Source organism: Hippopotamus amphibius, chromosome 2, assembly GCF_030028045.1.
Source record: "Hippopotamus amphibius kiboko isolate mHipAmp2 chromosome 2, mHipAmp2.hap2, whole genome shotgun sequence".
NCBI lineage: Eukaryota > Metazoa > Chordata > Mammalia > Artiodactyla > Hippopotamidae > Hippopotamus > Hippopotamus amphibius.
The window spans coordinates 65,545,532-65,573,430 of NC_080187.1; the positions used below are offsets into that span (position 1 = coordinate 65,545,532).

Genomic DNA, 27,899 nt, shown 5'->3' on the forward strand with positions numbered 1-27,899 from the left:
ATTACATATTATTATATAATATATATTATATAAACAGGCCATTTTATTTCATTAAATGAGTCAGATGAATAGGCAAAAAAGGAAATATATACAGTAATGGGATCAAGAAAACTTACTATGTAATTGAGGAAAGACTCTTATTTGTGACAAGTCAAAGATAATATTCTAAAGAGCTGCTCCTAAGATGAAAAAAAATAATATCCTATTTTCCAAGTTTATTAAATGTCTGAAAAAATAATTTTCAATTATTTGTGCTATACCAAAGAATAAAAAGATTAAATGTTCTTATAGAGCTAAATGTTTTAAGAAAAATAAAAACTGCTGTGTACAATTCTAGTTTTAGAATTAAGAAAATAGCATAAATTTAAGACTGGATCATTCTTAGGTTAACTACCACCACATGTAGCAGATGTTTGCTCTTAAACAGATTCCAACTGAATATACAGGGAGTAATTCAAATTTAACATTTATAATTAAACTTGAACCTCATTCCAGATCTTCTCAAGTGGGCAGTTACAGACTAAATAAACTTTATTTAGAGGCATAAATGGAGTAGTAATTGATACCCTAAGGATATTAAAGAGTTAATGCAATTTTAGATGAATATTAAAAGCACCAGCACAGTAGTTGGTGCACTTGAGTTCTATTCGTATAATTCCATTTACTGGGGTGTCCCAGGTCCCAGTTTCATTATATACATGAAACATTTGTATTAGATATCTCTAAAGTATCCCTCTCCAGTCTTCTTCATGTTATGGCACATGTAGAAAATAGTAACATGTGAACATCTACTCAGAGTGGAGGTTACTCAAGACTGGAAGCTGGCTTAGGTATTCTTGCTGCCCAGAGAGCTGTAGGATGTCTGGATGCACCTGTACCCCATCTGTGGCATACACTTATGTCTTGGCCCATAGTTTGGGGAGCTGTGACCTTGCTACTCAAATTGTGGTCTTCAGACTAGTAGTGTTGGCACTCCTGGGAGCTTGTTAAAAATGTAGAATCTTGGGCTCCACCCAGAACTACTAAATCAGAACCTGTATTTTAAAGAACCTTAGGTGATTTATGTGCACATTAAAGAAGTGTTGCTCTAAGAAACTTTCAGCTCTAAAATCCAATGAACCTAAGAATTAATGTCTTATAGAAGTGTATTCTAGAGTATATATCATAATCTTATTAAATTCCTTATTATAGCTAGAATAAAATTTAAAAAACATATTTGTATGCAAGTTTGTTATTAATTTTTGAAAACTGACAAATGTTTACTTTTAAGTAGAAAAAAGGAAATATATTTACCTGCTTGTATACCTGTCGTAAGTACATAATCTCCTCCACAGTTCCCAAGGATATCAGCCTAAGCACTTTGACATCTCTGCATTGCCCAATCCTATATGCTCTGCAAAAAGATTAAAAACAAAAGATCAAGTGAAACAACTTTGGGTTCAGGAGGTAGCTTTTGGATATAAAAATGAAACCTTACTAAAATTTTAATTTAAAAAGAAATATCTTATGTTTAGATATGCTATATTATTTAATAATTATGTAAAAATGGACATTCGTATGAAAAGGCCAGTCACTGAGGAGAAAAATATTATAGAAAAAATATACATACAACTTCATTTCAGTTATAAACATCACCTTCTACTGTGCAAAAACTTTTCCTAAATTTCAGATTTTTCTTTTATGGCAGTCTTAAGCTTATGAATGATTCCATTTCTATAAAACTCTCAAAAAAAGGAAACTAATCCCCAGTGACAGAAAGCAGATCAGTGGTTGCCTGGGAATAGGGGCCTCCAGAGGGGCAAGAGGGATGGATTACAAAGTGGCACAAGGAAAATGTGGGGGGTGATAGATATGTTCACTATCTTGATTGTGGTGATGGTTTCATGGTGTATACCTATATCAAAACTTATCAACTGTACACTTTAAACATGTGCAGTTTATTGTATGTTAATTATACCTCAATGAAACTTAAAAAAAAAAAGCTGGGGAAAAAGCAGTTAATCAACTGGCAGCCTATGGAAGTGCAGATTTATAGCCTTCATCCACAGAGATTTCCAAGCAGTCTGTCTGACTGGATCACTCAGTTGATTAGGACCCCAGGTGGGGGTGTTTTGATATGGACTGCAGTGTTAATTAAAACTCTAACCTGACTCACCACACTGGTTAACTACAGGTCCAGTCCCTGTAGCTTCTCCCAGGTGGAGGCTTTACTGGATGTTCTGAATGAGGTCACCTGTTTCTAAATACCTGTTACAGTCATGGGGGATCAGGGGCAAGGCCATACTGCCTCATGGCTGAAAATGTTACAATTTGGGAGAAATTTAATTTTAACCTTATAAAGTCACACTGTGTTGCTATATTTGGTGCTCCTTCTGAATCCTTCACCCATTCCTCCTCACAAGGAAGGGCTTTTACTAGAGGACATCTTGGGGTACTGAAAATCTCCCATTCCCAGAAAAGAATGGGGGCTCCTGTGACACAGCAAAGCCAGGGGTAAGCTACTGCATTCTCACTTCTATCCTGCAGCCTGGATAGAGAGGGGCTTGTAATCACTTTCTCTCCCATGATGTGTTTGAGTCTAAAAAAAATAAAAATGGATCTAAGAAAATGTCCTTTGGGTGTAAGCCAATTGTTTGCTGAATGGGATAGATTCTGTTAGAACACACATTCTTTAATCTTTACAGACAAAAACCTTACAACATGTTATATTGGACCTATGCTTCATCAATTGCTAGGTTTATAAAGTATGGATATGTAAATGGTCATTTATCATGTAAAGACAAATGTTCAGGAACTGTTATACAGCGTGAAGGTCAATATCTTCATTTCTCTTCTTGCTTCCTCCTGTCAGAGTCAATGGAAGGAGAGGGAAAGGAAGAGGAATGTTCATTTAGTTTTACTGTCAACTAACTTTCACTGAATGCCAAAGCACAGTGAACTGTATTTTGAGGGAACACTGGGATAAATAAGATAGGTCTTGATGGCCTAGATGAAAAAGAACAAAATTACAGCAAATGTTAAGACAAAAAGAAATGGAGATTTTTTTTGTGGTTTTCATTTGCCCATTTTCCTGGGCAGTTGTCACTGGCAAGAGGCTGGTGGAAAGTGCAGGCTCTGAAAGTCAGACTGTGTGGATTCATATTTATTCTGTCTTAAGTTGATACCAACTTCATTTCAACTGCCTTAAAAAATCCTACTTTACAGCTCTGCTATCACCTTTTATCTTATCTTATCATACAAATCACATCTTTGTATGTCATGTATTCATTAACACAGATTTAATTATTTTTATGCATTTGTCTTTTAAATTCTGTAGAAAACAAAAAGAAGAGTTATCAGTCAAAATTATAACAATACTGGTTTTAAAATTTGTTTATGTACCTACCTGGAAACTTTGTATTTTCACATGACTTTGAGTTACCATTAGAATCCTTTCATTTGAAATTGAAACTCTCTCCTTAACATTTCTCCTTAGTATAGATCAACAGAACAAAATAGAGAGCCCAGAAATAAACCCATACACCTATGGTCAACTAATCTATGACAAAGAAGGCAAAAATACACAATGGAGAAAACAGTTTCTTCAATAAGTGATTCTGGCAAAATTGGACAGCCACATGTTGAAAAATGAGAATACAACATTTCCTTACCAACTACAAAAATAAACTCAAAATGGATTAAAGCCCTAAACATAAGAACAGAAACCATAAAACTCCTAGAAGAGAACATAGAACAATCTTTGACATAAATTGTAGCAATAGTTTTTGGATCAGTCTCCTAAAGCAATAGAAACAACAGCAGAAATAGACAAATGGGACTTAATTAAACTTACAAGCTTTTGCACAGCAAAAGAAACCACTGACAAAATGAGAAAACAATCTAAGGAATGGGAGAAAATATTTGCAAATGATATGACCAATAAGGGGTTAATATCCAAAAAATATAAACAGCTCATACAGCTCAATATCAGAAAAACAATGTCAAAAAACCCAACAACCCAATCAAAAAATGGGGCAGAAGACCTGAAAAGACATTTTCCTAAGAAGACATATACACAGTTAACAGGCACATAAAAAGATGTTCAACATTACTAATCATTAGAGAAATGCAAATCAAAACCACAATGAGCTATTACCTCACACCTCTTAGAATAGCTATCATCACAAAGACCACAAATAACAAATGCTGGCAAGGATGTGGGGAAAAGGGAACCCTTGTACACTGTTGGTGGGAATTTAAATTGGTGCAGCCACTATGGAAAATAGTATGGCGGTTCCTCAAAAAACTAAAAATAGAACTATGATATGATCCAGAAATGTGTATATATCTGGAAAAAATGAAAACAATGATTTGAAAAGATACATGCACCCCAATGTCCACAGAAGTATTAATTATAATAGCCAAGATATAGAAGCAATCCAGTGTCTATCAACATACAAATGGATGATGGTGTAGTACACAAACAGAATGGATTGTTACTCAGCCATAAAAGACAATGAAATTATTCTAATTGCAGTATCATGGATGGACCTAGAGAATATTATGCTTACTGAATTAAGTCAGACAGAGAAAGACAAAGACTATATCACTTATATGTGATACCTAAAAATTAAAATGAATGTACACAGAAAAACAGAATTACAGATACAGAAAACAAACTAGTGCTTACCAGTGGGGAGAGGGAAGGGGGTAGGGACAGGATAGGGGAATGAGATTAAAGGACACAAACTACTGTATATAAAATAGATAGCAATAAGGTGATACTGTATAGCACAGGGAATTATAGCCATTATCTTGTAATAACTTTCAATGGAGTATACAATCTGTAAAAATACTGAATCACTATGCTGTACACCCAAAACTAATATAATACTGTAAATCAACTATACTTCATTTAAAAAATACTATAATATCATGTCAGTTATATCTCAATAATAAAAAATATAGAAATACAACTTTAAAATACACTAGAAGGAATTAACAGTTGATTACATGATACAGAGGACTGGATCAGTGAGCTGGTAGACACAGCAGTGGAAATCACTGAAGCTGAATAGAAAAAAGAATAAAAAGAAAGGAGGACACTTTGAGACCTCTGGGACTTCATCAAGCATACTAGCATTCGCATTACAGGGGTCCCAGAAGAAGAAGAGTGAGAAGGGGCAAAGACCATATTTGAAGACATAATAGCTGAAAAATTCCCTAACCTGGAAAATGAAAGACATCCAGGTCCAGGAAGCACAAAAAGTTCCAAACAGGATCAACCCAAACAGGAGCACACCAAGAAACACTGTGATTAAAATGGCAAAAATTAAAGATAAAGAGAGAATAGTAAAAAGCAGCAGAGGAAAACCAACAAGTTACAGACAAAGGCACTTCCATAATGCCATCAGCTGACTTTTCAGGAGAAACTCTGCAGGGCCAGAAGGTAGTGGCACAATATACCTAAAGTGACGAAAGGGAAAATCCTACAACCAAGAATACTCTACTTGACAATGCTTTCATATAGATTTGATGACGAGACCAAAAGTTTTACAGACAAAAAAAGTTAAGAGTTCTACACCACCAAACCAGCTTCCAAGAAATTGTACAGGGACTTTTCTATGTGAAAAAGAAAAGGCCAAAACTAGATATATGAAAATTACAAAAGGAAAAAAATCTCATTGGTAAAGACAAATATACAGTAAAGGTAGTAAATTAACCATGTATAAAGCCACTAGGGAGGTGAAAAGACAAAAGTAGTAAAATTGTGTATATCCATAATATGTAGTTAAGGGATACACAAAACAAAAAGATGTAAAATATGATGTCAAAAACAGTAAGCATGGCAAGGGAGGGAAGTAAAAATTTAGGGTTGTTAAGTGCATGTGAACTTAAAAGATGAGCAACTCCAGAGGCTTCCCTGGTGGTGTAGTGGTTAAGAATCTGCCTGCCAATGCAGGGGACACAGGTTCCATCCCTGGGGCAGGAAGGGTGGAGCAACTAAGAGTGGAGCAACTAAGCCCATGTGCCACAACTACTGAGCCTGCACTCTAGAGCCCATGAGCCACAACTACTGAGCCTACATGCCACAACTACTGAAGCCCATGCACCTAGAGCCCATGCTCTGTAACAAGAGAAGCCACCGCAATGAGAAACCCATGCACTGCAACTCTCACCACAACTAGAGAAAGCTCATGCAAAGCAATGAAGACCCAATGCAGCCAAAAATAAAATAAATAAATAATAAAATAAATCTTTAAACAAACAAACAAAAAGATTAGCAACTCAAAATAATCAGGTACATAAATAAAGTGCTACATTAAACCTTATGGTAGCCACAAACCAAAAATCTAAACACCACACAAAAAAGAGAAAGGAATGACAACATGGCACTAAAGACAGTCTGCTGCCTACAAGAGACTCACTGTTGAGCAAAAGACACAGACTGAAAGTGAGGGGATGGGAAAAGGTATTCCTTGAAAATGGAAAGGAAAAGAAAACTAGGGTAGCAATACTTATATCAGAAAAAATAGACTTTAAGACAGAGACTGCAGCAAGAGACAAAGAAAGACATTACATAATGATCAAGGGATCAATTCAAGAAGGTATAACAATTGTAAATGCATATGCACCTGGCATAGGAGCACCTAAATACATAAAGCAAATATTAACAGACGTAAAGGGAGAGACTGACAGTAACACAATAATAGTAGGGAACTTTAACACCCCACTGACATTACTGGACATATCATCCATACAGAAAATCAATCAGGAACCTCTGGCCTTAAACAACATATTATACCAGATGGACTTAATAGATAAATATAGTATATTCCGTCCAAAAGCAGAAGAATGAACATTCTTTTCAAGTTCACATGGAACACTGTCCAGGATAGACCATATGCTAGGTGACAAAACAAGTCCTAGTAAATTTAAGATTGGAATCATTCAAGCATCTTTTCTGATCACAGCAATATGAGACTAGAAGTCAACTATTTAAAAAAAAAAAAACCTGCACAAACACAAACACATGAGTTTAAACAGTATGCTACTAAACAACCAGTGGATAACTGAAGAAATCAAAGAAGAAATAAAAATACACCTGGAGAGAAATGAAAATGGAAACAATATCCATGGGACTCAGCAAGAGCAGTTTTGTGGCTTATAGCATTACAAGCCTGCCTCAGGAAACAAGGAAAAAACCCAAATAAACAACCTAAATTTATACCTAAAGGATCTAGAAAAAGAACAAACAAAACTGGAAGTTAGTGAAGGAAAGTATTAAATAAAGATCAGAGCAGAAATAAATGAAACAGAGACTAAAAAAACATAGAAAAGATCAATGAAACTAAGAGCTGGTTCTTCAAAAGGATAATAAAAATTGATAAACCTTTAGCCAGATTCTTCAAGAAAAAAAGAGAGAAGGCTCAAATCAATAAAATTAGAAATGAAAAAGGTTAAGTTATAACTGATAGTACTGAAATACAAAGGATCATAAAAGATTACTACAAACAATCATATGCCAATAAAGCGAACAACTTAGAAGAAATGAACAAATTCCTAGAAATGAATACTCTCCCAAGACTGAACCATGAATGAATAGAAATTTTGAACAGACTAATTACAAGTAATAAAATTGAATCGGTAATCAAAAAACTACCAACAAAAAAAGTCGAGGACCTGACAGCGTCACAGGTGAATTCAACAAACATTTAGAAAAGATTTAACACTATCCTTCTCAAGCTACTCCAAAAAAATTTGCAGAGGAAGGCATGTTTTTAAACTCATTCTATGAGGCCAGCATTGCCTTGATACCAAAACCAGACAAAGATATCACAAAAAAACAAATTCACAGGCTAAAATCACTGATGAACATAGATGCAAAAATCCTCAACAAAATGTAGGATCATACACCATGATCAAATGAGATTTATCCCAGGAATGCAAGGATGGTTCAATATCCACAAATCAATCAATGTGACATACCACATTAACACACTGAAGAATAAAAATCCTGTTATTATCTCAAGATGTGGAAAAAGCTTTTGACAAAATTCAACATCCATTTATGATAAAATCTCTCCATAAACTAAGTATAGAGGGAATATACCTCAATATAATAAAGGTCATATATGACAAACCCACAGCTAACAATGTAATCAATGGTGAAATGTTGAAAGCACTTCCTCTAAGAGCAGGAATAAGACATGGATGCCCACTCTGGCCACTTTTATTCAACATGGTATTGGAAGTCCTAGCCACACCAATTAGGCAAGAAAAATAACTAAATGAATCCAAATTAGAGAGGAAGGAGTAAAACAGTGTTTACAGATGACATGACACTATACATAGAAAATCCTAAAGATGCCAGCAAAAAAATACTAGCGCTCATCAATGAATCTGGTAAAGCTGCAGGATAAAAAATTAACATACAGAAATTGGCTAAATTTCTATACACTAACAATGAACTATTAGAAAGAATTTAAGAACATAATTCCATTTAAAATCATATCAAAAAGAATAAAAATATCTAGAAATAAATTTAACTAAGGAGGTAAAAAAAACTGTACTCAGAAAACTGTAAGACACTGATGAAATGGACTGTATAAGAAAGCTGGGTTTCCATGCTTTATGATCTGGTCTAAACATCCACTGTAAGAACCCTTTGTCAGTCTGATTCCCTACTTATTTATAAAATTTATGAAATGATTCTTTCAGTTTTGATCAAGGAGCAGAAGTTATAGGTCAATCCTTCTTTATGTACAAGGTGTGGGAAAGGAATCTGTTTTAGACTTAGCACATTAATTAATTTCCCAGAAGGATGTACCCTGGACTACTTCCATATCTTGAAGTTGCTGATCCCATGCTTGAAATTTCTCTGTGCTCTCCTGCTGACTTTAGATTGTGGCTTTTCTCTGCTGGTTGCTTCATCATAAAAATTCTTCCATGAGTTTCTCAAAATTACTAGTAGTGACCTTTACTACTTTCCTGCAGTACTGGGAATTTGTTCTTTCTTCTAAATTAATCGTCACAATAATGTGATTTTGAAATGAATGGAAAATAAATGGCTATCATCAGCCTGCCATTTGGATTCAGAAGTTCATGGTTTTCTTAAATAAAAGTTTAAAATTTTTTTAACAAGGTCTTCCCTATCTTCTAATCACAGTCACATTAAAAACAACCTAAAAAATCCAGGAGCATTTTTAGATTAAAAGTATTTGCAGGTCACTTTAAATTTTGTCAGCACTGTACCTGTCAATTGCTTGAAGATCATTGGCTGGATTCCAAGTAGGATCAAATAATACAACGACATTGGCACCAACAAAATTGAGGCCTAGTCCACCAGCCCTGGAGTGAACAGAAAAAAGCATATTAAAACAGCACAAATAAATTTTGCTCTACAACTCAATTATGCCAGTTTTCTATACTAAATCAATATAATATTACATTAATATTATAAAAGTAAGGTGACTAAAACACAAATATGCCACAAGTAAAATGGCTATGGAACACTTTTTTTTGTATCACTCTAGAATATCTCTAAGAAATTTGAGTATGAGAGTCCATGTAAGCAGGTTGTGCTGGTTTTTACATTTTTTGGATACTCAAGTACTACTAAGATTTTCCTAACAGAACTTTGAAAAACTGCTAGTATACTCCAGCTAAATAAATATACACACTTAAAAAAATGCACTTCTCCTTATTTTTCCCACTAAGGGCAGCTAAAAACCCTGCACATTATATATAAAATGAAACACAAGATTATGAAAGGAAGAGAGACCACAGACTGGCTAGAGACCACAAGACCTAAGGAATGACATGGCAGTGAGTTCCCTGGCTTTATTTTTGCCTAATACATCCCAGATTGGGTTCTGGAGAAGCCAGTGAGCTAGAAATGTCAGCAGCCAAAAGTCACAGACCAAAAAAAGCCCCCAAAAAAGTCTTCTTCCTTTAGCCAGGAAAGGTATAGAGTTTTAAGACAGAAAAATGTTAAATAATAACCAGCCAATTCTTGCAAACACCACAGAAAAAAAGTTTGTGGCCCCAACCCTAACCTGGTCAGCAAAGGCTGTGAGTGAGGAGACCAAATTTCCTCCTTTGCCTGACAGTAATGAGGTGCCTCTCATTCTCACTCAGATGGTGTCAGAGAAGACTGATTGAGGAGCTGGAACTTTTCATTTCTGCCCAGCTATAACTAGGTCCCCTCTGTAGTGTGGGTGCAAGCCATGCAGAAATAGCACCTCAATCTTGGGATGACAACAGAGGCCAAGCAAGAGACATGGATTTCCACCCTATGTGGCTGGCATGGTGTCTGGCTACAACAGAAGTTTTAAATGAGATACAGAGTTTCATAACACAATATTCAAAATGTCAAGCATACAATAAAAAATTACTAGTCTTACCAAGATCTAGGAAAATCTCAATTTCCATGAGAAAAGACAGTTAACATATGGCAACACTGCAAAGAATCAGATGTTGCAATTATCTGACAAGGATTTTAATGCAGCCATAATAAAAATGCTTCAAAAAGCAATTACAAATGTGCTTGAAACAAATTAAAAATATAAAGTTTCAGCAAGGAAAGAAAGGATACCAAATGATAATTTTAGAAGTGAAAAATAACTAAACTTGCTGGATGGACTTGATAGTATAGTGGACATGAGACGATAGAATCAATAAACACAGGAGCGGGTTAATATTATTGACATTTACCCAATCTGAACAATAGAAAGAAAATATATTGAAAAAACCCCAAAAAACCAGTCTTAAAGGCCTGAGGGACAGTAACAGAAGAGCTAACACTTGTATCACTATAGTCCTGGGAGAAAAGAGAGAGTGAGACTGAAAAAGTATTAAAAGAAGTATAGCTGAAAACTTCCTAAATTTGGGAAAAGAGATAAACTTACAGAATGCAAAAAGTTGCATGAACTGCCAAAGTGATAAATCTAAAGAAACCTATCCTAAGCTATAGCATAATTACACTTCTGCGAACAAAAGGCAAAAATTCTTGAAAGCAGTCAGAGAGAAATGATACACTACTTTTAAGGAAACATCAATTCAAATGACAGTGGACTTCTTATTAGAAGCCAAGGTGGCCAGGAGGAAGCAGTACATTTTTCAAGTGCTAAAAGAACAATCAACGCAGAATTCTATATCCAGCAAAAATACCCTTCAGGAGTGAAAGGGAAATCATGACGTTCTCAGATTAAGGAAAATTAAGAGATTTTGCCACCAACAGACTTAGAGGAAAGATAAAATAAAACAACTAAAAAGCCAACCAATATCCAGTCCTATCAAAATTTTACATCAAAAATGTTTTTCTCATGAGTCTCTTCTCCATTTCAATTTTCACTTGCCCTATGTCAAGCCTTTATATATGTATGTCAAGCCTGTATGTGTTACTTCATTGGCCTCCTGTCTTCCTTTAACTCAGACCTTAAATCCATTCCCACATTACATAAAATAATTTTAAGCACAGAATATAGAAAACTAAGTATGCCATTCCTCTGTTTAAAACCCCTCAATTCTTTGGAAAGCCAAAGTTTTATCTTTATTTAATTTGATATGTGGTTCAAATACAGAGTTAAAAGAAGCCATGAAAGTTGTATGTATATTTTGATAGCTTTTAAAATATGAAACTGCTTAATGGATTTAGTAGATTTATTTTTCTATCAGCCAAAACATATCAGAATACAAGTAATTCATTTTGGAATGAAGTTATTTCTAAAGATATCTTTTCGAAATGTATCTTTTAGCAAAACTGAATATACAAAATGTTTTACTGAGTTAAAAATTTCAGCTGCCTGTATAGCTTATTAGATTTTACCTAACAATAACTGTTATCTTCTCAGGTTTTGAATTTTCTGGGTCTAAACACCCTACATTTAATAATTATCTTCTTATATAACGATGATAAAATTTTATATTTTTTAAAAGGAAGGCAAAATTAAAATTCAAAAAACAAAATCATTTTCTTGCTTTTCTTCATTTTTCTAATCTCAACTTTTAAAGCCTTTCACTGAGGCTTTCTCTTGCTGATTTTCCCTTTTCAGACCCTTAGACCATCACATAACTCACACTTAGATAATGCTTTACACTAGATGCTAATCATCCAGGGAGAGAAAATGTTAATAATCTTCTCTTATACAGTTTCTATCAAAACGGAAAGATTAACATTTATTGAGCATCTACTATATATCAGGAATAGTGCAAGATATTTTCATATATCCTATTCTTTCATCCTCAACACAGCTCTATGAGCTATTATTCTCGTTTACAGATGAGAAAATTGAAAATCAGAAATATTGATTAACTTGCTCAAAGTCTCTGAAGTGGCCAGCGTCTGGATTCAAACCCAAGCATCCTGACTTAAAGTTCAATATTCAACAGAAATTGAATTTTCTCCTTTAGAAAATTACTTATTAGAGGTGATAGCATAAACATGTCACAGAGACCTGAACTAAAAGAAAGGAATGAGGTGGGATAAAGAGAAAGTTTGAGAAAGGATTTAAAAAATGGGTAAATTAGAGGAGTGGGTGGGATTTAGATACCAAACAAGTAGAAGAGAAGTTAGAAGTTTATCTGTATACTACTGTGATAGGAAAAATTTTGAAGAAATAAGGTTCATAAGATTATATAATTAGTCCAGTTATGTGAAAAAATCAACTAGTTACAATCAAAATAAAATTGGAAATCAAGAAATATTTTCTAACACAACATCAAAAATAAGTCTAGTGAACTGTTCAGTTACCTTCTTGTCAGTAGGGTGTAACATGAATTTATCTCAGATGCCTTAAATGAGCACAGGAAGCTCACCACTAGTTAACATAACAATCTTCAAAGATATTCTGAAGTTACAAACATATTCTGACTAGCCTAGTTACAGCAGAGGCAACGTCTCTTTTAAAGAAAAAATAATTTTAAACTCTACCTCTAGAGATGAGATGATTCTCTATTTGATGATAATACAACTCAGAATTGTAAACTTGCCCTGTCAATCTTCTCATATGGCTAAAAGCAAAGGCTTACCCCTTAAGCAAATAAAGTATTTAGAATATAGCCCTTTTCAAGCTGCAGAATGGTATTAAGACAGACCCATAATAAACATGCAGGCTATTCATTCCTTAGGTCTTCCACATTCTATTTTGTATCAACAAATACAAAAAATTATATTTTAAGCATATCTTAATGTTCCACAAAAAATGCTATCAATGAATTAAAATTTACTATTATGTATTAACTATTATAAAAGGTCAAATGAAGTAATCACTTAAATGAATACTTCTGAGAAACCTAAACATATGTGAGAGAACCATGTTCATAGATAAGAAGGTTCAATAGCATTAAAATGCAACTTTTCTCCAAAGTCATTTATAAATTCAGTGATTCCAATAAAAATTCCAACCCAAGGAAAAATGCCAGATAACCTTTCCTTAATTAATTGAATGAGATGATTATGGAAAATTAAGTTTTAAGGTGTTGACATTCCAGAATAAAGATATTCAGAGAACAAGAGCTGAAAGCAAAACAAACAAAAAGACTACAATTAGTTACTTAAAATAAAATAAAACAATAAGATTGGAAAATAACATTGTTCAGAATACAGAGCAAAAAAGATAAAAACATGAAATAATAGATCAAAATTCAGAGGTTTAAAGAATCACTGTAGGGGAACTCCCTGGCAGTCCAGCAGTTAGGACCTTGAGCTTTCACTGTTCAGGGCCTGGATTCAATCCCTGGTCGGGGAACTAAGATCCTGCAAGCTGCATAGTGCAGCCAAAAGGGAAAAAAAAAAAAGAATCATTGTAAAAGCACTAAAATCAGATAACCTAGCATCTGAGACATACCAAAGGAAAGGGAAGAGAGCCATTGTGAAAGAAATAATCAGAGAATTTTCCAGCGTTGAAAAATACAAGCCTTTAGATTATGCCCAGCAAAATAAATGAACAATGACCCACACCAAGACTCAAATATCACTGTGAAATTTCAGAATACAACAGATGAAGAGAAACTCTTGTGAGTTCCCAAAGAGGAAGAAGAATCAGAATGGCATTAGACAAAAATTCAGCAACACTAAATACCAGAAAACAATGCTGTAATACCTACAAAGATCTGAGAGGAAATGATTTTCAATCTAGAATTCTACAGCTGGCCAAAGTAGCAATTAAGCGAGAGAAAACATAAAAGACATTTTCTGATTTTCAAAGATACATAAAATTTACTTTCTATATGTTCTGGCATACAAAGTTATTTAACATAGCTGACATAATACGGACAGGTGACAAAAGTAGAAGAAAGGGTGGATGTGTGCTAATGCTAATACCACACATTACAAGTACTTAGAAGATACTGTATAAAGTTGCTGAACTAAAAATCAAAGATTGAAGTATATTATTTAAGGTTAAAAAAGTAATTTATAGACAAAAAATAAAAATAGTAAAGACTGTGTGGAAAATGGGGACGGAGTAGTGTAAGTAAACTAAATCCTCCTCTAACATAACAAAGAGTCCAAGCTGTTTAAAGATGATAAACTAAAAGATAATGAAGAATTAGGATTCTGTCAAAAATGATGGACTGAGCCAGTGTGAAATTCTTTTACTTCAACACCTAGAAATTAAATATAAATGTTTGCAAAATGAGAAAACACAAAAACTGAGCATAGGTGTTTTGGAAAACATAGATGAAGAATGGGTTTCTTATGTTTTGTAAGGCTCTTTATGTAACAAATATAAGGACTTACTTAGGTAATAAATCCCCCTTTGAATTCAGTCACAGGAAAACAGGAATCCAAAACTTCTCTTGTCCTAGTTGGGATGCCTAACAGAGAAGTCAAAGTAAAATCACAGTAATAGAGAGCCCCTACAACCAGTTTCCAAAGGATTTCCACAGAGGAAAAAAGCCCTACTGAAGGTAAGCTCAAAATAAAAATTACAAAATGTGTGAAGAATCCACCTACTGTAAGCAAGAACCAGAGGGAAGAACAAATAGGATTAGCAAGCATACCCTAAGAACAGGAGTTAACACAGCAAAAATGTCATTCAAAAAGATATTTTAAAAAATGACTAAAGAAATAAAAGAAAATTTAGAAATCACAAAAAACGAAATATATGTAACAGCTAGATTTGAAAAAATATAAATGACTTTTTAAAAAATTGAATATATTCCTGTGCTATACGTTGCAATCCCATGACTTCTTTATTTTGTACCTCTCAATTTCTTTTACCTATTTCACCCCTTCTCCCTATCCCTTCCCTTATGGCAAACACTAGTTTGTTCTCTATATCTATGAGTCTGCTTCTGTTTTGTTCTTTTGTTTTTTAGATACCACATACAAGTGAAATCATATGGTACTTGTCTTTCTCCATCTGACTTATTTCACTTAGATTATACCCTCTAGGTCCATCCATGTTCTCACAAATGGCAAGATTTTATTCTTTTTTATGGCTAAGTCATATTCCATTGTGTGTGTGTGTGTGTGTGTGTATGTGTGTGTGTGTGTGTGTAATCTTTATCAATGGACACTTAGGTTGCTTCTGTATCTTAGCTATTATAAATACTGCTGCAATGAACATTGAGATACATATATCTATTCAAATTAGTGTTTTTCATTTTCTTCAGATAAATGACCAGAAGTAGAACTGCCAGATTCTATGATCATTCTATTTTTAACTTTTTGAGGACCCTCCATACTGGTTTCCATAGTGACTGTATCAGTTTACATTCCCACCAACAGTGCATAATGCTTCCTTTCTCCCCACAGCCTCATCAACACTTGTTATTTCTTGTCTTTTTGATAATAGCCATTATGACAGGCATGAGGTGATATCTCTTTTTGGTTTGATCTGCATTACCCTGATGATCAGTGATGTTAAACACCTTTTCATGTGCCTGCTGGCCATCTGTATGTTTTCTTTCAAAATATGTCTATTCAGGTCCTCTGCTGATTTCTTAATTGGTTGTTTTTTATATATTGATTTTTATGAGTTCCTTATATATTTTGGATATTAACCCCTCATTGAACATATTATTTACGAATAACTACTCCTATTTAGTAGGTTCCCTTTTCATTTTGTTGATGGTTTCCTTCACTGTGCCAAAGCTATTTAGTTTGCAGTCACATTTGTTTATTTTTGCTCTTGTTGTCCTAGTCCAGACAGCTCCAGAAAATATTACTAAGATTGATGTCAAAGAGTGTACTGCTTATATTTTATTCTAGGAGTTTCATGGTTTCAGGTCTAACATTAAAAGTTTAATCCACTTTGAGTTTATTTTTGAATACGGTGTTAGAAAATGGTCTACTTTCATTCTTTTACATGTATCTGTCCAATTTTCCAATCATAGTTTATTGAAGAGACTGTCTTTTCTCCATTGTATATTCTTGGCTACTTTGTCATATAAGTATGGGTTTATTTCTGGGCTCTCTATTCTGTTCCAGATTCATCTGTCTGGTTTTGTACCAGTATCATATTGTTTTGATTATTACAGCTTTGTATACCACACATTTGATTTTGAAATCAGGAAGCATGACACCTCTAGCTTTGTTCTTCTTTCTCAAGCTTGTTTTGGCTATTTGGGATCTTTTGTCATTCCATACAAATTTTAGGACTATCTGTTCTTTGAAAAATGCCATGGGTATTTTGATAGGGATTGTATTGAATATGAAGGTTGCTTTGGGTTATATAGACATTTTAACAATGTTAATTCTTCCAATCCATTAACATGGTATATCTTTTCATTTATTTGTGTTGTCTTCAATTTCTTTCATATTTGTGTTGAAGTTCTCAGTGTACATGTCTTTCACCTCCTTAGTTAAATTTTTTCCTAGTTATTTTATTCTTCTTGGTGCAATTGTAAATAAAATTGTTTCCTTAATTTCTGATAGTCCATTGTTTGTGTATAGAACTGCAACAGATTTCTGTATGTTAATTTTGTGTCCTGCAACTTTACTGAACTCATTTATTAGTTCTAATAGTTTTTTGGTAGCATCTTTAGGGTTTTCTATATGTAGAATCATGACATCTGCAAATACTGACAGTTCTGCTTCTTTGGATGCCTTTTATTTATCTTTCTTATCTGATTCCTGTGGCTAGGAATCACTGTACCATGTTAAACAAAATTGGTGAGAGTGGATGTCCTTGTTTTGTTCCTGACCTTAAAGGAAAAGTTTTCAACTTTTTACCATTGAGTATATTAGCTCTGCGTTTTTCACATAAGGCCCTTATTATGTTGAAGTATGTTCCCTCTATACCCACGTTGTTGAGAGATTTTATGGTTAATGGATGTTAAATTTTGTCAAAATCTTTTTCTGCATCTATTGAGATGATATTTTTATTCTTCAGTTTGTTCATATGGTATATTACATTGACTGAGGAATCCTGGCATCCATGGGATAAATCCCACTTGATCAAGGTGTATGATCTTTTTAATGTGTTGTTGGATTTGGTTTGCTAGTATCTTGTTGAGGATTTTTTTGTCTATGTTCATCAGTGATATGGCATTTTTTCTTGTCTGGTTTTGATATCAGGGTGATGGTGGCCTTGTAGAACGCATTTGAAAGTTCCTTTCTTTTCCATTTTTTTGGAACAGTTGGACAAGAGTAGGTATTACCTAGTTCCGCTCAGCTTGTGGGATTTTAGTACCCTGACCAGGGATCAAACCTGGGCCCCCTGCAGTGGAAGCATGGAGTCCTAACCACTGGACCACCAGGGAATTCCCAAACTGTTCTTTAAATACTTGGCAGAAATCCCCTGTGAAGCCATCTGATCCTGGACTTTTGTTTGTTGGGAATTTTTTGATTACTGATTCAATTTCATTACAGTAATCTGTCAGTTTAGATATTCTACTTCTTCTTAATTCAGTCTTGGAAGGTTGTATGTTTCTAGGAAATTAATTTTTTTCTAGGTTGTCCAATTTGTTGTTGTATAGTTGTTTGCAGTACTTTCTTATGTGTTTGTATTCTGTAATATTGGTTGTAACTTCTCTTTTATTTCTGATGTTATTAATCTGGGCTTTCTTATTTTCTTGATGATTCTGGCTAAAGGTCTGTCAATTTGTTTATCTCTTCAATGAACCAGCTCTGAGTTTCATTCATCTTTTCTATTGCTTTTTTAGTCTCTATTTTTATTTATTCACACTTTGATCTTTATTTTTTCTTCCTTTTACTAACTTTGGGCTTTGTTCTTCTTTTCCTTATTCCTGTAGGCGTAAAGCTAGGTTCTTTGAGATTTTTTTCTTTTTTTTTGATGTGAGCCTGTATCACTATGCACTGACCGCTTAAAACGGCTTTTCCTGAATCCCATAGATTTGGCTATGTTGTGTTTCCATTTTCACTTGTCTCAAGGTATTTTATTTCCTCTTTGATTTCTTTGTTGACACATTGGTTGTTTAACAGCTGGTTGTTTAGCCTCCATGGGGTTTTTGTTTTCTTTTCCCCAGTTCTCTTCCTGTAAGTGATTTTTAGTTTCATACTATGTGGCCAAAAAAAAAAAAGATGCTTGAAATGATTTCAATATTCTTAAATTTGTTAAGACTTGTTCTTTGGCCTAGCATGTGATCTATTCTGAAGAATTTCCATGTGCACCTAAAAGAATATGTATTCTACAGTTTGGGGAGGGGATGTTCTGTATATGTCTGTTAAGTTCACCTGATTTTATGTGTCATTTAAGGCCAATGCTTCTTTATCAATTTTCTATCTGGATGATCTATACATTGATAAAGTAGAGTATTAAAATCCCCTACTAATATTATATTATTGTTAGTTTCTCCTTTTATTTCTGTTAACACTTGCTTTATATATTTAGGTGCTCCTATGTTAGGTGCATAAATATTTATGAATGTTATATCTGCTTCTTGGATTGACCCCTTTATCATTATGTAATGCCCTTGTATGTTTTTGTATAGTCTGTGCTTTAAAGTCTATTTTGTCTGATATGAGTATTGCTATCCCAGCTTTCTTTCTGTTCCCATTTGCATGCACTATCCTTGTCTATCCTTTCACTCTCAGTCTGTGTGTGTCTTTAGATCTGAAGTGAATTTCTTGTAGGCAGCATACAGATGGGTTTTATTTTTGTATTCATTTAGCCACCCTCTTTTTATTGTTACATTTAGTCCACTTGTATTTAAGGTAATTATTGATAGGTGTTTACTTATTGACATTTTGTTAACTGTCTTCTGGTTGTTTTTGTAGTTCTTCTCTGCTCTTCTTTTTTTAGTTTCTTCCCCTGTGGTGTGATGACTTTCTTTAGTGTTATGTTTGGGTTCCTTTCCCCTTTATTTTTGTGTATCTAGCATAGGTTTTTGGTTTTGGTTACCATGAGTTTCATATATATTGACATTTGTAGATAAATATATACATATACATATATATACACACACATAAATATATACACACACACAAGTAATTGTTTTAAGCTGATAATTGCTTAAGTTTGAATGCTTCAAGAACTACATCTTTACTTCCCCTATTCCACATTTTATGTTTTTAATATCATCTTTTACATCTTTTTACTTTTTGTATCACCTAACTACTTAATGTAGTTGTAGTTGATTTTACAACTTTTTCCTTTTTTTTTTCCCTTTCTCTCTTTCTCTCTCTTTTTTTTTTTTTTTTTTTTTTTTTTTTTTTTTTTTTTTGATGTATAGTTGATTTACAATGTTGTGTTAGTTTCTGGTATATAGCAAAGTGATTCAGTTACATTCTTTTTCAGATTCTTTTCCATTTATAGACATTGAATATAGTTCCACAACTTTTGTCTTTTAATCTCCATACCACCTCCTTTTAAGGGGCTGAACCACTGCCTTTACTATATGTTTGCCTTTATTAGTGAGTTTTTTTCTTTCATATATTTTCTTATTTCTACTTATGAACTTTTCACTTCAAGAAGGTCCTTTCATATTTCTTGTAGGATGAGTTTAGTGGTAATGAACTCTTAGTTTTTGCTTGTGTGGCAAACTCTTCTTCTCTCCTTCAATTCTGAATGATAGCCTTGCTGGACAGAGTATTCTTGGTCATAAGTTATGTTTTTCCTTTCAGTACCTTAAATATAGCATGTCACCATTCAGTCCTACAAAGTTTTTGCTGAAAAATCAGCTGACAGGACCTCTAACTATAAAAAATAGCCTTTAAAGATTAAAAATTCAATGGATAGATTAGATAGCAATTTCCAATACAGGTGAAGTGATAATTAGGAGCTTTATGGCTGAGCTCATCAAATTAGACTGGGGGTGAGCAGAACAGTAATGAAAGACAATTAGTGGTCATTATAAGTTCTGTACTATTTGAACTACTGTTGAAAGCATTCATTACTTTAAAAAACATTATTTAAAAGTTAAGAATGCTTATGTGTGTCTTATAAAACTTAGCTGAAGACAGTATTCTGTCATTTAATACTTTGTATTTAAGGATTCATGTGTGAAATTACTTCTTGAATTCATTCACAGGAAAATGGAAATTCAGAGCCTCTCTCCTTGGGCCTTACTTGCAAGAATTCAACATTAATTTTAGTGCTCAACAGTTAAGTAGCTCACTCATCATATATAACATTTAATTCCTCATTTTAAGTAATCTTTATTTTTGTTTTTTTTCTTCTTCTTTCTTCCTTTCCTTTCTTTTCTTTTTTCTTTTTTCTTTTTCAGCTGTGCCATGCAGCTTGCAGGATCTTAGTTCCTCAACCAGGGATTGAACCTGGGCCATGGCAGTGAAAGCACCAAATCCTAACCAGTGGACTGCCAGAGAATTCCCAAAGTAATTTTTATTGTGATGTATTTTTTCCTTTTTTGTATTTTACATATTTATTTTTAAAGTGCCTTGAGATTACTTCCCAAAATATACAAACAGCTCATACAGCTCAATATCAAAAAAAAACAAACAACCCAATCAAGAAATGGGCAGAAGATTTAAACACATTTCTCCAAAGAAGACATACAGATGGCCAACAGGCACATGAAAAAATGCTTAACATCACTAATTATTAGAGAAATGAAAATCAAAACTATAATGGGTTATAACCTCATTCCAGTCAGAATGGCCATCATCAAAAGGTCTACAAATAATGAATGCTGGAGAGGGTGTGGAAAAGGGAACCCTTCTACACTGTTGGTAGGAACGTAAATTGGTACAGCCACTGTGGAGAACAGTACGGAGGTTCCTTTAAAAACTAAAAATAGAGCTACCATATGATCTTGCAATCTCACTCCTGGGCCTATGTGCAAAAAAGACCTATAATTTGAAGAGATACATGCACCCCATTGTTCATTGCAGCACTATTTACAATAGCCAAGACATGGAAGCAACCGAAATATCAATCAACAGATGAATGAATAAAGATGTCATATATACATATACAGATATGTATATAGATACACACACACACAATGGAATATTATTCAGCCATAAAAAAGAATGAAACAATGCCATTTGCAGCAACATGAATGGACCTTGAGATTATCATACTAAGTGAAGTAAGCCAGACAGAGAAAGATAAATATCATATGATATCACTTATATCTGGAATCTAAAAAAAAAAAAAAGAAAAGAAAAAGGAAAAGATACAAATGAACTTATTTCCAAAATAGATAAATTCACAGACAAAGGGAAGGGAGGGATACATTAGGAGGCGGGATTAACATATATACACTACTATATATAAGACAGATAACCAACAAGGACGTACTGTATAGCACAGGGAACTATACTCAATACTTTGTAATAAGCTATAAGGGAAAAGAATCTGAAAAAGAATATATATATGTAACTGAATACATATATATATAACTGAATATGTATGTGTGTGTGTATATATAACTGAATAATTGTGCTGGACACCTGAAACTAACATGAATGACACTGTAAGTCAACTATAATTCAATTTAAAATAAATAAATAATAAATAAAAGTCCTTTGAAATTCTTTTTGAAAGATAGTGAAAGTATTTTATAATAATATAAAATACTTATTACATTAGATGTTAAAAGTTACAGATTTGTTACCCCCAAAAGGGATTAACCTTCTTAGGTGTTTATATCAACTTAAATCTTTCCCTAAAGTGTGTATACTTCTTAAAAAGTTTATTGAGAGATTCATAAATAGGTGTTAGAACTGATTTAACTTTTATAAAACCTTTAAATATTGAGCTGCTCTGCTTAAGATCAGGTAGAGACAGAGAAGGGAAACTCCTGGCCCACTAAGCCCTGCAGGTTCTCAAGGGCTCCTTGATCAAAGTTCAAAAACCACTGCAACATATCATTCTCAGCTATTGATTAATAACTTGATTATCCAATTAAGCCTGACTGCTCCAACCACAAAGACATGAGTCAAACCACTACAGAAAATTTCTATGAGGAAACATCCATTTTTTTGGACTTTTTAAAAATAAAGCCAGACATGTAAAGGGAATTCAGTGATGATAAGGGAATTGAGAGAAAAATTTAGATAAAACTCAAGATATTGTTATTTCAGTCAAAATTAACAGCATTTTTGTTGCTTCTCCTTAAAGCCAAATGAAACAAAGCAATAGAAGCATAACCATTGAAAATCCAGTAATAGTTTAAAGATCACCTTAAATCTTAAAAGCAATTAGATAAAAATCAAGTTATCAAATTTCATTTTCTTACATTGTGGAGACAAGGCAAATGTTAACATCTTGTGTACTGTTGAACTCTTTCACAATCTTGATTCTTTCCTCTGATTTTGTATTTCCATCAAGTCGTCGGTAATCAAGCCCAGATGCCATACAGTACTGCTGCAGCACATCGAGCAACTTAGGGGAAAGACAGAAATGTGCAAAGACAAATTCATGGTTTAATAAGTTTCATACCATTATAGAGATGAGCTTTACTAAGTATTAATACTGCTGGTCACAATTTCTTTCTTATAATTACAAGAGCAACAAATACTTTTCTAATTTCCAACTCATATATATCTTCCCATTATACTGAAACTGACTTTAATGTTCAGCAACGTTTGTTTTAAAAAAAGAAAAATCAATCTTTTAAAAAATCACTTCTTAGTTTTTTAAACTAAAAGGAAAAGTATTGGCTAACTCACTTATGTAAATATGCTACAAAATTTTTGCTATTTTCCATGTTTTAAAATTTCTTAAATGTCCTAAAGAACACTTTAATTATTAACAAAAACATCAACAAAGAATTAGAAATGTATTTTTGAGTTTGCTATTTGACAGTAAGTAATTCTGATATAATTGAGATTTAAGTATCTGTTTCAAAAGTTCTTACCTCATTACCATTTCCTACAAAAGATATATAAGATACTAAGTGTGGCTGGATGCTGTTTTATCTCTTAGACTTTATGCCACAGGAATTAGGGCTGAGCCAGTCAAAAATATGTTTCAGATAAAACTCACCTTGGTGGAAAAGGAGAAAAGAAGAACTTTATCTTTGTTTTTCCTGCAATGATTTAAAAGCTGCTGAAGGACCTGGAAAGGAACAACAGAACATGAGTGAACCAGTTGCAACAAAAAGTATACTTTATACATATAAACATCACTTGAGAATTTCTTAAAAATTATTTTTACACAACATAACCTCAGTTATTTTTCACAATTCCCTTCTTTTTTGCCAAGTTAGAGAAATAAAGTATTAGCTATTACATGAAATTCATCATCATATTGTTAATAATGAGGTAAAGTTCTCAAAGACTTTATTTCATCTCATCTGGTTTTAATAAAAAGTAAGCATTTCAGATTATGGGATGCATTTAAATGGATTAATTTAATTTCCAAAATACACTTTCTTTATACCTACAATATGTTCAGAAACTAAATTACAGAGCAACATTCCTTTTAGGAAGTATTTAAATTTTCTCTAGATAGATGTAGTAAAATGTGTTTAATTACACCTAGGTTCTAAAAGTTCTGATATTTATTTTCTCAAAATAATTAGTCAGATATATACCTCTTCTCATTTTCTCCCCTCTGTTTCTCTATTTACAGTAAGCCCTGAATTCCAGACTTGATTTTGACCTCAAAATGCCAATAATCTACCCCCATATGCAGTGCTTTTAGAGAGGAAGCAAATAAGCCAAAGCTGTGTATGATAGTAATACGGTTATTTTTAAAACAGGCATTTCCATTCTGGCAATGACAGCTCCAGAACACTGTGCAAAAGCAAACCACAAAGGAAAGAAAAGGAATTTTCTGTACTAAGTATAAGGTTTTTCTGAACTATATGACAAAAACTTAGCCAGTTTTATTTATTAAATGATAAACACAAACTTTTAAATAGAAAAATTTATACTCAATATAAAACTCAATAGTTGAAGAAGAAAAGACATTGTGCTAACTCTGACCCCTACCCACCAATCCCTCAAAAAAAAAAAAAAAAAAAAAACTGTGGAGTTGGGGAAAAAAAAAGCTTCTCACAACTAATCAAATGGTAAATAAAAATGTCACAGATCAGGTAAATATTATTTTAATACTTGGAGAACATATAAAGTAATATTTTATTTATATTAGCTTTATTTTTAATAAAATAACTGAATAAAGCATGTGCATTTGAATTTCACATAATTCATTAACTTTTTAAAATTAATTTATTTTATATATTAGAGCAATTTTAGATTCACAGAAGAATTGAGTATAAGGAGAACTCCCACAAACTCCCTCCCTCCCTCCACTTCAGCCTCTCCCCTGCACACAGTTTCCCTTATTATTAACAGATTGCATTAGGGTGATATATTTGGCTGATTAATTAATAATAATTTATCAATATTTATTTAAGTCCATAGTTTACTTTAGGGTTCACTTGTGTTGTACAGTTTTATGGGTCATGACAAATACATAATTACATGTATCCACAATTACAGTATTATACACAATAGTTTCACTGTCCTAAAAATTCCCTGTACTCTATCTATTCATCCCTTCCTGAAAACCCCTTGCAACCACTAATTTTTTTGTTTCTCTATAGTTTTGCCTTTTCCAGAATGCCATATAGTATGTATAACAGGCTCTTTCACTTAGCATTATAAATTCAATGTGCCTCTGTGTCTTTTTGTAGCTTGATAGCTTGTTTCTTTCTATTGTTGCATAATACTCCATTATCTGGAGGTACCACAGTTTGTTTATCCATTCATCTATTGAAGGACATCCTGGTTCCTTCCAAGTTTGTGCAATTATAAATAAAGTTGTCATAAACATCTGTGTACAGCCTCCTGTGCAGACATAAATTTTAAACTAATTTGGGTAAATACCAAGGAGCATGACTATTGGATCTTGTGGTAAGAATATGTTTAGCTTTGTAAGAAACTGCCAAACTGTCTTCCAAAGTGGCTGTACCATTTTGCATTCTCACCAGCAATAAATGAGTTCCTATTGCTCCATATCCTTGTTGGCAGTTGGTGTTGTCAGTGTTTTGAGTTTAGCCACTCTAGGAGGTGTCCAGTGATATCTCGTTGTTTTAACTCGCAAATTCCTAACAACACATGATGTTGAGCATTTTTTCGTATGCTTATTTGCCATCTGTATATCTTCTTTGGTGAAATATCTGTTCAGATCTTTTGTCTATTTTAAACTGGATTGTTTATTTTCTTATTGTTGAATTTTAAGAGTTCCTTGTATATTTTAGTTACCAGTCCCTTAGATACCAGTTTTGCAAATAAATTCCTCCCAGTCTGTGACTTGTCTTTTCATTCTCTTAAGACATTAACATTTTAAGTTAAGCATGTGATGCACAGAAATCCACTCTGATTCAGTGGTGTTATACCTATTACAATTTCAGGTATTCTTGAATATCGTATAGTAAAAACAAATACAAGTTATAAGAAAAGTGAATGCTTTTGGACTGGAGGTCTTTATTAGGCTAGTTTAAAAAACAAACTTACTAGCTAAATGAATAACTATAAGCTAAGATCCCCTACTAAAAATTTCAGAAATAATAGTGTGGTCACTATAGATGGAGTCTTAATAATACAGACCCAGTGTTTTGTCATTGAGCTGTCCTCCACAGAACAAGGTAATTCCTGTAAAGGAATCCTACATATCAGATGTTCATAGCTAATGAATCTTCAATCTAATTTTTCTCAAATTAGTCAGGCCTAGAGATGAGCATGACCCTTGTATGATTCCAACAGCACTAAACTGGGTTTCCTAGTCTTTTTTCCACCCCCACATGATAAGACTCTGTGGCATTTCCTACGGGAATTAAAGGGAAAATGAGGATTCTCATCAGGGGAATGAGTACAACTTTGTGCTCATCCCCTTGAATAGTAGTTGAGGTCAAAAAAGACCTTGGCACTTAACAGAAAGAGCTGGAGTTGATGAGTATAGCTTTGAGGCTATGATGGGTACAGTAGGCATTATGTCCACAAATAAACTGTAGCTGCACGCTAACCTATAATAAAAGAAGCAGATCTAGGATCTATTGTCACCTGAATTCAAGAAGACATACAACTTGGAGTTCTTAACCCCACAGGCAATAATTCCATTATAAGCCTATAAGTTTTGCATTACTAGATCAAGAGATGATGTTGCTAATTAAATGATGAAACACAGTCTTAAAAACATATCCCTCTTGGGCTTCCTAGGTGACTCAGTGGTTAAGAATCCCCCTGCAGGGGACATGGGTTCAATCCCTGCTCCAGGAAGATCCAACATGCCGCAGAGCAACTAAGCCCGTGTGCCACAACTATTGAGCCTGTGCTTTAGAGCCCATGAGCCACAACTATTGAGCCCATGTGTTGCAACTACTGAAGCCCACGTGCCTAGAGCCTGTGCTCCATAACAAGAGAAGCCACGGCAATGAGGAGCCCGTGCACCACAACGAAGAGTGGCCCCCACTCACCGCAACTAAAGAAAGTCCGCGCACAGCGAAAAAGACCCAACACAGCCAATAAAATAAATAAATAAATAAATTTCAAAATATCATTTAAAAAACAAAACAAAATATATCCCTCTCTTATTACCATCAGTCTCTGTTGGTGTTCTCCAACAAAACTAGTAAAGTGCAGGCTTCCTTCATATATAAAGACACATACCCAGCCTCTGGCAATAATGCCCTTCTAAAAATCATAAAAATAAATGTTAATAGTTATCTTAATCAAGCACTATTATTCCTAGATAAATAACTCTAACAGTATGTTTTAAATCATATAGTTAATGGGTATATAAGAATATAAAATGCAGAGTAATGAAATTCCATTTAATTTCAAGAGTGGTAAATTTTTAGTGAAGACTCACAATGAATAAAATTTAAATAAACAGCCATGAATAATAAAGTTGTCAGGGAAGGCCATGATTTCTGGAAATATTCTCTTGGCTTAAATTATGGGATTATAAGTGCTCAGTTCTAGACTAATTGGGCTTTTTACATTTCTCAATTTAAAAATAATTAAAGTCAATATGGATGACAAAAAATTTATTATTGTTAGGAAATATTGTTAGATTTCAATTATTTGTTGTGATGATAAATCATAGGATATTCTCTCTAATACAAACTCATTTATTTTAAAAATACACAATTTTCATGAAGTTAGTATAGAGGGAATATACCTCAACATACTAAAGGTTATATATGATAGGCTCACAGCTAACATCATACGTAATGATGAAAAACTGAAAGCTTTTCCTCTAAGACCAGGAACAAGACAAGGACATTCACTCTTGCCAATTTTATGGTACTGGAAGTCTTAGCCAGAGCAATTATACAAGAAAAAAAAAAAAAGTCATCCAAACCAGAAAGGAAAAAGTAAAACTGTCACTATTTGCATATGATATGATATTATATACAGAAAACCTTAAAGACTCCACCGAAAAAAGTTAGAAAAAATAAATTCAGTAAAGTTGCAAGATACAAAATCAATATACAAAATTCGGTTGCATTTTTGTCTATTAATAAAGAATTATCAGAAAGTGGAATTAAGAAAACAATCCCATTTACATTTACATCAACAAGAATAAAATAAC

General features: G+C 33.4%; 1 protein-coding gene across 1 annotated transcript in view; it reads right to left on the reverse strand.

The window, feature by feature from the left end:
- The window catches only part of ERCC6L2 (ERCC excision repair 6 like 2), a 148,295-nt gene that overhangs the window by 58,369 nt on the left and 62,027 nt on the right, over positions 1–27,899 (reverse strand). Inside the window, exons 10-13 of the mRNA XM_057721008.1 lie at positions 23,343–23,414; positions 22,594–22,739; positions 9,235–9,330; positions 1,294–1,393 (exon numbers count right to left, since the gene is read on the reverse strand). Of these exons, the coding sequence (XP_057576991.1) occupies positions 1,294–1,393; positions 9,235–9,330; positions 22,594–22,739; positions 23,343–23,414 (414 nt within the window). The remainder of the gene's footprint in view (positions 1–1,293; positions 1,394–9,234; positions 9,331–22,593; positions 22,740–23,342; positions 23,415–27,899) is intronic.